The sequence below is a fragment of the Zonotrichia leucophrys genome, chromosome 7 (genome assembly GCF_028769735.1).
Source record: "Zonotrichia leucophrys gambelii isolate GWCS_2022_RI chromosome 7, RI_Zleu_2.0, whole genome shotgun sequence".
Taxonomy (NCBI): Eukaryota; Metazoa; Chordata; class Aves; order Passeriformes; family Passerellidae; genus Zonotrichia; species Zonotrichia leucophrys.
In genome coordinates, this window is record NC_088177.1 from 19,254,522 (window position 1) to 19,267,547 (window position 13,026).

Consider the following 13,026-nt stretch of genomic DNA (forward strand, 5'->3'; position numbering starts at 1 on the left):
AGAAGCAGAGAGAGTAGTGAAATCTTCTCTTCACACTACTCTGCTCATTATCTCCCACCTCAGCTTTCATATCGAGTAACAAGCTCTCCAACTGACCATTTATAACCTGCAGGTAGCTGGAACATGTAGACCCTGATAAATGATGCCCAATGAACTGTCATGACACTTCTATGTCAATCATAAGATTATTTAATGGTACCATATCATATGAAATGTAGACATTAAAAGCCATCTTTATTTACTGCCAAGTTGCATTTTCAGTTTAAATTCTGTGCATGAAGTGAAGATTTACGTAACTGTACGTGAATAGTCTCTTCCAAGAAAAGAAACAGCTAGTAGTCTCTAAGAGTCACCTGAAAAACAAGCAGATCAAGTATTTTACGAGGGCAAGTAGGAAAAAAAGATATTTATGAGGTATATTTACAGAGCACAGTTTTTTTCTGGCTTCAACTTATAGTCACAGGAAAAGCATACCCTAATTAGAACTTCTAATGGTTTTGCTCATTTTCAATCATTTGAAAAGAAAATACAAGTTGTTTATAAAATTGGTTTTCTTGTTTATTTTAAATGAAGCTGGTACAGACAATGTCCATTCAAAACCCACGTCCCAGGCCAAAAGGTACAAACAAGCGTGTCAAAGTAACACCAGTTGGCTGCTGTGAACATTCCTGCATGGATACCTGCGCGCACTAATTGCTATATGAGGTTAAAATGCTTCTGGGCTCTTCTGGTAATATTTAAAAATCATTAGGGTTTTCAATTTCACGTCTTCAGCAAAGCCATCTCTGGAGCAAGGAACAGATGACAACAGTTCTAGCTTTTCCATTTCCAACTCGTCGATCTTCCTCATTGGGCCATCAGCATAATTTAAGCAAAATAGCTCTGAGTTATGGATACACAACTTCTCCACAGTTTAGTTCTCTGAAAAACTTCATCTCGCACTGAAAGTTATAGTCCAGGAGTGAGACAGTCACACATCAAAACTTCAGGGCAGATATGGAAGTCATTAAGAACACTCGCCCACCTGGCAGATCTTACAGCCTTCGTGCCTGAAATGCACGAACCCAGTGAACATACAAATGCATGTGAGTACATGTATTCCTAAAGGGGAGGGCAGAAGGGAAGAGGGGAGCAAGGTTGCAGCTGGATCACAGAAGTTCAGCACAATGAAAACAGAAACAATAGTGTATAATGAGCACGAGAATTCAAAATACCAGACGCTTGAAAGTAAACTCCCAGAGATGGGGTGCCAGTTTCAGTGTTGAACACCACATTACAAAAGAACTATTATTTAAAAATAAAAAAGGATTAAGGGGGAAGAAAATCAGAAGGATCTAAACTGTTGAGTGACCCCCCGTCTGTTCCTGATAAACTTCAATCACATCTTCCTCCTCCATCCCCAGCTGTGAGAACAGAGAAAAAAAACAGCAAATAATTGTTATTAATAATTGTATAAATCTGTGTGATGAAATCAGAGCAGGTCCTAGACAAATTATACAATGCTTTGTCCCTTTGTCCCATCATAATTCATCAAAGGGGTGGAGGAAGTTTCAGTCTCCATCTCACTAGACAATATTCAAATTTTTGGACATTTTTCTCCACACTTAGGTATTTGAGTCAAAGCAAAAGCATTACAGCAAAGACCCACTTGTGGAGCAGTCCACATCAGCCTGGAAGCTGCTGGCTTTACCTTTCTCCAAGCCCCTTGTTTAGGGGGAACAAGGACATGAACAACATCACAATGAAAGCATCAGCTGTGGAGCCACATGAATTACATCTATAGTGCACTACTAGCTCACAGTGCAACTTAACACCTACATCTTGCAACTCAAAGCCTGTTTACAACTATTCTCTCAGAGAGAGCAACTTGTTCAATTTCATAGTAAACAAGTTTGTTTGATATTTCCAGAAGGTCATTATTATGGGTTTCTTCCTGCTTTTTTGTAACAATTGGTGGAAGTCACTGGACAAAAGTAACTGTTTTCTGTTTATTTACACTTTAATCTACTAAATGTGAACTAAATACATATTTATTCCAAAGTCATACTGAAGTTCAAGCTCAACATGGGGAAGATTCCCTTTGTATTTTTCCCCTCCTAGCAAGCAGTGACTACACCCTCCTTTCTCGGGCATTGCACATGGAGGTCCAAGCAGGCTCTTTCTAAACTGCCTATCTGCTGTACTAAAAGATCCTAGTTAAAGAAATACAGTCAAACCATATTTCTAGGAAGAAACTCACCTCCTTGGGGGTATGATTATCAGTAATCCTCTGACCCTCGAAGAGAAACCTGAGTGAATTCATTGGAACACCCTAAAAAAAGAAACACACGTATAAGAAAAAAGCCCAACTTACTGAATCTTGTATGGGTTTGCAAGAAAAAAACATTTTAAATAAAAACAACACATCAAAGTCATAAAAGAGTGTTAGTTCCTGTTACACAGGGAGCTCAGATATTCTGTTGCATTCAAATAGACTACCAAGAAGTGACTCAAAAAGTATGATAGTGCCAAAATGGGTTTGTTCCAGAGTCTCACTGGAATTGTAGCTAAACAGCCTGGACATTTCTTTAGCTTTTTTAACTTGTCTTTATTTATGAATTAAGTACTGACTATGCCCTCTCTCCCAATATATGTTTACAGAAGTATTTTTCTGAACAGTGTATCAGCCTTATTTAAGGATCCTAAGACAACAGGAGAAACATGATGTTTATTTCATGAACTCCTACCCTTGCTTTCCCAATCTTCTATGGCTACAGGAAGGAATCACAACCTTTACCATTATCAATTCTGCAAATGCTCAGCAGTGGGAACAAGAAAAAGCAGAGCTGAGGGGAAGAAAAACGAAGAGCATTCAAACAAAGTGAAACAAACATCCCAAAGGTAAACAAAGTTAAAGTATGTCTATTGCACAAGGTGCCCATGTTCTGGCAGAACGTCATACTTCACATCAATAGATAAGGCAAACACCTCATCATCTTTTCCTTCTCTTGCAGGTTATGAGCAAAACAAACTCGTGTGGAATACGACAATTTTATCACTTAGCTCTCAAATACCACTTGCAACTAGGCAGAAAATTGTCTCAGGTAAGGATAGATCTTCACACTGTTTCAACAATCCCTTTTGGCCAATGTGGAAGAAATGTTCACAGTCCCTTTCCCAGAGAAAGGCTACTTGACACCAAAAACTGCACTGACTGCTGCAAAGGAAATCACAGACCCTCCAGAATTCAGTGCAGGAGATAACAGCTGTGTTTACTCAGACAATTATTTCTTTCTTTAAGAAAGAATTCCACACACGCATGTTCATTAGTCAGTAAGAATGCTGCATGAATTATTTCCAAGATGATTTTAAAAAAAAAAAATTAGGTTTTTAAAATGAATCATAATTTTAACCATTTGGATATGGCTACAAATGTATCTGGTGTTTGATCTTTTCTTTCCTCCTACACCAGAAAGGAAGCAAAAAATAACACTTCATGAAAGAACACTTCAATGACAAGTTCAACTTGTCTCAAAGTATTAGGAAAAAGCCCCCAAAGTATTATTACTTATGATTATATCTCCTGAAGTGAACTCCAACACACTTATCCAAGAAAAGGCCACACAAGGCATCTATCCCCAAAGCTGAGGGCAAACTAGGCCAGGGCTTCTGGAAATAGCAGCTGTGAATCCACAGTATTTGCCACAGAATCTGGAAGTGAAGAGATGCTCTTGGTCTGTAACAATTGTTACCATTTACCAACATACACAATATTTCAGACTTATTTAACTTAGAGTACAACTTCACAATTGTCTTACATAGGAGTACTTTTACTTGTTAAAAGAAACAAGGAGATCCATTATGTTTGTACTATCAGATACCGCCAAAGTCTTTATTTGAAAGCATAGTGGGTTTTAATTTTCTTTTTAAACAATGTCATTGTTTCACAAACCTGTCTTTGACAGTATGATTCTTTGAGTTTCTTGAGGTGTGTTGTCATTTTCACCTTGAAGTGAATTTCACTGCTGTCCTAAGGATAGAAAAGAAAAAAAATTACTCTCCTTGTAGTAACTGCTAACTTCATCTATTTTATTTTTAAACATTTCATTAAGAAAAAAAAAAAAACTTACGTGAAACATGGAATGTGATTTAACTATCACCATGCATACCTTGGTGTATCATGATGTGAACCTCCAGGATGATTTATCAGTCACTAAATTTGCTGTGTACTTCCACAGGAAGCGCTTTTTAAAAAAACAGATGGCATCGTATAGCCTTAGGCTCAACATGGAACTTTTGGATTTCAAGTTACTAAAACCCATCCATGGTTCAGTCTGTGCTGCCATCTTTACCCAGATGATATACTTATGAAATACAAACATACATATGCAGGGGATTTCTGTTCTAAGATTCTAAAGAGACAAGTTAAAGCTTGCACTTCAAAATATATACGAAACCTCGTTCAATTAAGAGTAATTATCTAGAACTTAGGATACAGGCAGACTTGGCAACATGAGACTAACCTAAGGAGAACTCACAGATCTTATTATTCTGTAGTCCTTCCCACTAGCCCGAAGATGCAAGTAGCTGCAACTGTCAAAATGGCTACAGATAAAACAGACTGCAAGAGGTTCTGTGCAAAAAGCATGTGGGCCACTTCCAGCTTTTCAATGTGTTCTTGTAACTGCTGATTAGGCCAGCAAGAGGTAAGGTAGTTTCTCTGTTAGTCCTCTATCTCCACCCAACTGCAGCAAACACTCCAACTCCAACAAACAATCCTAGCTGCCATCTGAGCTAGGGGCTCTTTGCACAGAAGATTCCAACATTCTCAACATTCACATTCCAATGCAGCCGCAATTCAGACTTCTAATCCACCATTCATCTGGTTGCTACATCTACCAACAGGGCAGCCAACAATCCTTTTCCCATCCCTGAAAAGTAAAGCTGATCTCATGCCTAGGATACTACACAAACTTTGAGGACCTGAATTTATCAAGTTTGCCACTTATTTCATTCATACCCTTGGATAAATTAATCCCTCAATGCATAAAAAAACATACCAGAGTAAGTACACTAATACACATTTCTGGCAACTGGAAGTAGTTTATGGCAGAGGAGGATCCACACTGAAGAACTGAAAGTATCAACTTGCATTTGGTCATTTCTACCATGCAAGAAGTCACACCTACATCAAATGTCAACAAGCACTTATGTAAAAAACTCACCTGCCCAATGACTTTGAGTTTAATGTACTCCCCTTCTTTCTTATCTCCTAAGTCCTCAGCTGAAGGTTTTGCTTCCTGCAAGAAAAACATAAAAAAACCTGATCAGTTAACACTTCATTGTTTTCACTGGACAGTATGGCAGCTCTCATCCTCCACTGCGTGAAATCAGACTACTCAAGGTGTCTTCTTTCCTTCCCTGTATGTGTGTGCACAAAAATAACAGCAACAGAGTATTATGAAAGGTTGTCTGTCTACCTGTGAGAAGTTCAATTAATGAGAGAAAAGAAACACCATGAAGAACATAAGAAATGAGAGACAATCCATTTGGAAATAGATGACATACAAAAAGAAGTATGATTTTATACCTCTAACTCCTGCACAAACAGCAAAAAACCCACAAGAAGCACACTAAGAGTACTATGAGGCTCAGCTATTTGACAGAAAAAAGGAACATCATGAGGAGAGTAAACAGAAAGTACTTGTAACACCCTATCAACCTAAAGAGAGTGAACCATGCAAACATTTTTCAACCCACTGCATCAAAGGTAGTCCTTATTTTCAAAAGGCTGCCCAGCTAGCTTCTTTTCTATGACAAACAAAAGAACAAGTTTGTCTTAAGACCACAATACCTCAAAGTTTAAAAAGGTGCAGGTCCAAGCACTACAGTGTTTTGATATCTTTCCAGGCTAAGAACTAACTGTACAGACAAGTTTGATTCAACAGCTTGAGCACTAAAGCTCATCAAAAGGATTTAAGTGTTATACACTCTAAGACATTAATTAAGGACATCAGACTTTTCGTGTTACCAGTTGATAAATGAAACAAGGGAGAAATCAGGTGTTATTAACCCCATTCCTTGCCTGTCACTACATATCCTGCACCAGGCCTTTAGCTATGTTCCACTGTAGGACAAAGGGATTTACACAGACATCAGATCTAGAGGATGCTCCATGAAGAATTGTTCCCAAGTAATCATAACCACAGGTACCCTGCTGATCATGTTTGAAATAATCCTTTTCTAATAAACAAAACATGTACAGGTGTCTACCACAGGCTCCCATCCCAAAAGAGTTTTTTTGCAAAATGTACAGAAATATCCTTTATATGGCTGGGCTTGAAATTTAGGATTGAGTGCCAAAACCACACAAAATAACCTTCTCCATTAAGTCCATCCAGATAGGTCTCTACCTCCAGATTAAAACCTTTTTAAGTTTTTTAAGTTTTTTCCCCCTGCTCCCTAAAGAAGTTAAACACACACTACTTCTTTGAACATTAAAAGATCAGGGAAGGGCACATGGCAAGTCAGCAAACACCCTTCCCATCTGTACCAGTCTCAATCTGGAGTAAAGAAAGAGAGGAAGTGTTCTTTCTATCAGTTTGACTCACTGCCTCAACCCAGATCAATTCAGTTTCTACAATGGAAAGAAGTATGAGCCAGAGACTCCACCTGGTTTGAAAACCTTTTATTTTTTTAACACCCATCCAGGCACAACCTAAACAGCAAGGACTGATTCATCACCCTTCAAGCTCAAATCCAAAAACTCAACCCAGGCTTTCAAAAAGCCTGACATACACAGGCCTTCAAGCAAGTCACCTGAGAAGCATGAAAGGAGTTCTTCACAGGTAACACAGTCAGATCACCTGTGTTCCATAAAGCTTTCTCCAACACATTTGGACTCTAAGCTTCTGGGACTAGTTGCACGAATAGAAACACACTGGTATTCACTCCTGACCAGAAAGAAAAACAAGAAGCTGCAACTTGTTCTGAAAACTTGCACAGCTGTTTCAATGCAGCATTGCTAACTTCTAGGAATCTAGATTCAGATCTCTACTGATCTGGTTTGTAGCTTCAAAACTAGCTCCTGTTTCACTATTACTGAAAGAACCTCTGCATGACATCTCAGGTCAGTCACTGTCTAAATTTACTTTACAAATGGCATGACAGCACATTATCCCAGCAGTAGAGGTATTTGTAGTAGTTATATAGTTCTGTACATTGTAACAGATCTACCTACTCAGGCTTCCAAGCCCAACCATCCTGTACAAGGTATTACTAATGATCACTGCTACTATGACAGTGCCTCGGGCCAATATGAGTGATAAAACTATGATTCATATTTGATTTCTACCCTCAGGGAAAGAGGGCTCTGGTATTAAAAACAAATAGGGAAAGCACCAAACAGTAGAATAAGCAGAGGGAATTGAAGTCTTCAAACCATAAAGATGAGGGGCTTGTTTCAAGCCCCACAAGCTCTCTCACCCACAAAATAAGAGGAAAGAAAGCTGTGGCTTCAGGAGAAGAGAAATAATATAAAATCAAATAATAGAAGTGCCAATAATCAAAACTTAAAATAGGAGAAAAATACCTTACACTAGGATACAAGACCCAGCAAGTCTGAAAATGCTCTCTGCAGTTTGTCAGTGAACTATACTGCCATTCAATGCCAAATGGTTAAGGCAACACAAAACCACTTAGGAATAAAGAAAGGAAGAGGACTGCAAAGTTGTTAAACTTCTAGCATTCATTAACAAAATCCTGATCAGCAATTAGCAAGCAAGCCTCCAGACTTCTTGCCCTATGAAAAGAATGGGTGCTTTAGGGTACCTCCTGAAATAGGACATAAAAAAAGACCACCACACAAAGGGATCAGAAATACCACAACACTCCAAGTTCTAACTTCTCATTAGATGCCTGACATTTTAAAGGCTTTGTTGCAGTTTTCCTAAAGAGCACAAAATAAGGCAATTAGCACTGTCCCACACTTATATAAGGACCCTAAAAAGCACCAAAAGTTTCTTGGATGAAACACACTGGTATTGCTATTGCAACTAACAAAACCAAAACACACACAAAACAAACATCATGAGGCAACATATCGCAAGTTTCCTCCTTCAATCTGAAGAAGAGCTCAAACTTCAATGTCTAACCTTAAAAAAAACTCTATTCTCAGCATTTTAAAGAAAAATCATCAAAACCAAAATTACTAGAGGAACAGATGTACAACATACTTCTTAAAGCAAATACACTTACATTTTTTTACATACAAACTATAGCATTCTTTATAAGCAGTACATGAACAGATATCCTTTAGATTCAAATAACTCAAAAACGGCCTAAGACACTTGAAGGGAGCGGAAAACAATTTGTGTTTTGTTTCATTTTTGCTTAGATCCCACTAAGCAACCGTGTGGGTTTTTTTTTTGAAGTCTGCTCTTCTTTCCTACTTCTCATAAAAGTCAATTTCACACTGAAAATAAAGTAATCCCTTCTTTTACTGATGATAAATGATCCCCCTCTTGACTTAATTCCAGGGCCAAAAAGAACGATACTCTAAGCAACTCACAATTTCAGATAATCCAGTTATTCTTGTAGGATTGATAAAGAGAGGAATGAGATTTACAGTGCTGCATAACCTTATGTTATCCTTCCACTTAAGTATCTGTTTAGCTCTTGTTGCACAGTCCCCCAGAAATGAGTGACACGTCTAACAGTGTTTTGCTTATCTATTAAAAATAAACAGCAGGCTCCTTATTCACAGACCTTTAAAATACATAGCCACAACAGGTTATCACATACATGGAATTTTACATACTTCAAGTAGTCCCAAAGACAAAATACACATGTGTTTTAGCAGAACTTGCCTGGGGAAGGATTTACCTAACTAATGAAAGCTGCTATTTGTTAAAACACGCCTTGGTTCACATATGCAGACAACTACAGAACAGGTCACATGAACATCTGCCTATAAAATCTAGTTCAGAAACTGTCGGTGGGTTTGTTTGGCTTTTTTTAAAATGCAGTCACTTTCACGTATTTTGCTACAGAGACAACGCGTCCGCCTAGGAGGCGGCAATCGCTGCGCTCAGAGCTGCCCCTCGGGCAGGCACAGGCCGGAGGGGCAGCAGCAGCATTGTCAGCTGCATTGTGCCGGGAGCGGGGAGGCAGGCAGACCACCAGCGCACACGGCGATGGCTCCTCTTCACCGCTCACACCGCACCGAGGCTGCTCCCCAAAGCACACACGGCATGCCCTAAGCTGAGCCTTGTCTCTGGGGACTTTTCATTTCCCGGCTGGCACCAGTACTACTCCTGACTTCACAGCACTACGAGAAACGTTTGTAGGTACTGACATTATCGCGATGGCTACACTCCGGGAAAAGTCAAAGGTAGGAAACAGTGCCCTATGACGACAATATGAAAAAATAAAGCAAAACAGAATACAAATTAAAGCCGGAACGCTGTTTTAACGTTCCAGCAGCAGGTCACATAGCCTACAGCAATAGTTGTAAGCAAAGCACTGTATACATGCCAGGCCGAGCAACCCAGGAACTTGCGGTACAAGCAACTATTGACGTCCCCGGCTCAGAAGACAGAAATGACGGGGGCATAACGAGAATATTACTTGGAGCGAAAGCAGGATAGAGCCTTGATAAAGGACGGGGTGTTTAATCCAGGCTAACAACGCTCAGCTGAGAAAGGAGGGGGAGAAAACCAGGCTTTCGCATTCCTAGGGCAAACAGAGGACCTGGCAAACCTAGCCTAACCCGCACAAAGCCCGCTCCGGGGGAAAACCATCCTACCACACACCCGGGAAATGGAAACGGAAAGAAAACAACAGTTGTGCAACACAGCTCACCCCTCGCTGCATTCCCGGGTTTCCAGGGCCGGGGCTGCCCCGGCGGCGATCCCGCTCCCTCCGGACGCCGCCCCGGCCCCCGAATACCCCCTCCTGGAGCCCGACCGCGCTCCTCGAGAAACACCCCGAGGGAAGAGGGAAAAAGGATTAAAATACACGGGCAGAGAGGCCCGAATCTGGCCGAGGTCGGAGATCGGCATCCATACATACACACACACTCCCCTGGGGGAACGTTCACCCGGCGCCCTCCGGGCGACCGCGACTCCGCTCCCCTCGGGCCGGGGCTGCCCCGCGGCGGCGGAGAGTGCGGGCGGGGGGGGCAGGCAGCTCCTCCCGCGCCCCCGGGGCCGCCGCGCCCACCGTGCCGTCCCCCCGCGGCCGGGACAGCCGCCCGTACCTGGTCAGACATGGCTCGGCCCCGTGTCGTGCGGCAGGCTCGGCTGGGCCGCTGCAGGCGCTCCGCTCCTTTCTCTGCCCGCAGCGCAAACACAGGGCCGCGGCACGGGCGGGATTTCCGGTGCGCCTGAGCTCACTTCCCTGCCGGGCTCCGCCCGCCGCCGCGCCCGGACCTCGCTCGGAGCGGCACCGGCACCGGCTCCCACCCAGGCCGCGGCCGAGAGGCGCGATCGCCGTTGGAAGAAGCGACGAACGTTAAAGGCACCGTGGCGACCGGAGCAGCTGGGGAGAGGCCAGCGGATGGCATAACGATGAGGAAGGGCCTGGAGCATCTCTGCTCATGAGGAGAGATTGCGGGAGCTGGGCCCGTTCAGTCTGAGGAGATTATGAGCGGATCTCATGGATGCACAGAAATACCTCAAAGGCGGGTGCCAAGAGATGGTGCTAGACACTTCTCAGAGGTGCTCAGTGACAGGACGAAGAGTAACGGCCATAAACTAAAGCATAATAAGCTCCACCTCAGCCTGAGAAAGAACTTACTTACATTGAGGGTGGCAGAACACTAGAATAGGCTGCCCAGGAAAGCTATGGAGTCTCTGTATCTGGAGACATTCAAACCCCACCTGGACATGTTCCTGTGTCACCTGCTGCAGGTGACCCTGCCATGGCAGGGGTTGGACTCGATGCTCTCCAGAGATCCCTTCCAACCCTGACAATTCTGTGAAGTCACATAACCCTTTCCACAACAGCAGATCTTGGAGCAAAAGTCACTTTCATTCTGCCTACCTCTGATATCTTGCTGAGGTTGTTACTAAGATGTCATAACAAAACACACTTTTCTGTTGAAACACAGTGCATTTTTTTTAAGTCATTGCAACCATGCAAGCAATGGGATCTGCATGTATTATCTGCACCCAGGCAGTTACATTTGAACAAATTTGCAAAGATACATCATTAAAACAGAACAGGTGCCCTGCTTTACATTGGCACAGCATGGCTATTCAGAGGTGTGCACAAAAAGTAACATCCACCTTAAAGATTACATTTAGGCTGCAAGCTGTTTGTACTATAGCATGGACTCCTAACATCCCCTCTCCACCTCAGGCAACTCCTACATGGCATCACTGCTGGCACAGGCATTAGCTCTAAGAAGCCAGCAACTAGAAAAAAAACTCCACACATCAGAACCATAAAATAATGTGAATGTAAAATCAATGAATCAACAGAAATTTACTCAATTGAAATAGGAGATTATTATCCTCATGCTACTAAACAGAGTTTTAACTTCATCAGCTACCTTTGGGAAAGGGCATTAGCTCTGGGCGGGGGGCATTCATTAACACAAACAGCTCCATGCTCTGTGTCATGTTCCCCTGTAATAACACCAAACACCAAAGCAGCTGCACTCTGTGCCTGCGTTTCTGCTTGTCACTGAATGCCGAGTTACAGACACAGCTACACCAAGAGGTGCACTTTTACCAGCCAGTGGAATAATCAGTATCTAGACTCATAGGAATTATTTTGTTAAACAACTGTTAAAACAATTCAGAATTAACAAGGGAGGGAAAAATAAATAAAGAGAACCAAAACAAATGCTATACAGAGCTACAGAATGAAGAAGATCTTTTTTAGGCAAGGCCAAGCAGTTAGAAAAGCCAAATACGTTCATGCCATGCCAAGCTCACAGTAAGAGCTCATTATGAGCTTAATAACAAACACAAAGCACCAAAATAAGCTATGCAAGGGCTCCACAACAACACACAATACTAAAAAAATGGAAAATGACAAATATTCTATCCTGAACATTTCTGCTTTTTATAAATTCTGAAGGGATTTTTTAAAACAGAGTCTTACTGTGCTAAGGCCAAAGTCTCAGACCCTGGCACAAACCCAACTTGTTCAAGTAATCCCACAATAAAAGCTAACACTCACATGATTCAGAATGCAGTTACCTATCCACATACCTAGCCATAAAGATACAGAGTTAGAATGTGCTCATCAGCATACACACTAAATGTAGCACCACCTGTCTTGACTCCCTTCTTATTCCATCAGTTGTGGCTTCATTAGCTCTTCAGGACACAAGCCAGATTTGTACAGGATCTTCAAAGGTAATCTCCACTGAGCCTGTGAAAACTGTGGATGTACAGCAGTAAAGCCCCCACTTTTTTCTTTTTCGACTGCTCAATTCAACATAGAATACACTTAATCAGAAAACAACAAAAGCTGTTTTAAAAATACCACATATACTTACACAAGTTTCTTCCCACAAAACCCTAAGTCAGCCTTGTATTTACACACACTGCTAACAGTACTTGCCCTAATAACCTCACTGAAATCTCAGGTGCTTTATAATGTCTCTTATTTCCCTATCTGCACTTAATCTCAGTCACCTGAAGCCAATAAAGTTCACCTCCAACGATGGATTTCTCCCAAGCTGCTGTACAGTTTTGGAGCCAGTAGCTGTAAAAGGTTTTCTCAAAGCCCCACAACATACAGTCTGTGCAAAGCTGCTTCAGTCCATCAGAAACAGATTTCTTAAAAAAGCAGACTTTAACCTAAGAACAATCTGTAATCTCATCATACCAATTTTCCTGAGAGGGGTTAGTGCTAGCAGGATGGATGCAGTGTTCTAGGGCAGCCAGCTAAGTAACAGTGGCTCTTACATAATAATGGTCCTCTGCCAGCTGGGCCGGAAACAGTACTTTAAAACTAGGTGGAACCTGGAAATTCTCTACCACCCTGAACCTAATTTCTTTGGCAATATTACTGGTTGTGGGATTTTAAGAA

At 41.8% G+C, this 13,026-nt stretch overlaps 1 protein-coding gene across 1 annotated transcript; it reads right to left on the bottom strand.

The window, feature by feature from the left end:
- Nucleotides 1-533: 533 nt before the first annotated feature.
- SUMO1 (small ubiquitin like modifier 1) lies at nt 534-10,377 on the bottom strand. Its single transcript, XM_064717861.1, has 5 exons — nt 10,238-10,377; nt 5,205-5,279; nt 3,932-4,009; nt 2,240-2,311; nt 534-1,403 (listed from the first exon to the last, which is right to left on the bottom strand). Exons 1-5 carry the CDS (start codon nt 10,247-10,249, stop codon nt 1,335-1,337), a joined length of 306 nt encoding a protein of 101 aa, XP_064573931.1. The 5' UTR covers nt 10,250-10,377; the 3' UTR covers nt 534-1,334.
- Between the last annotated feature and the right edge of the window lie 2,649 nt (nt 10,378-13,026).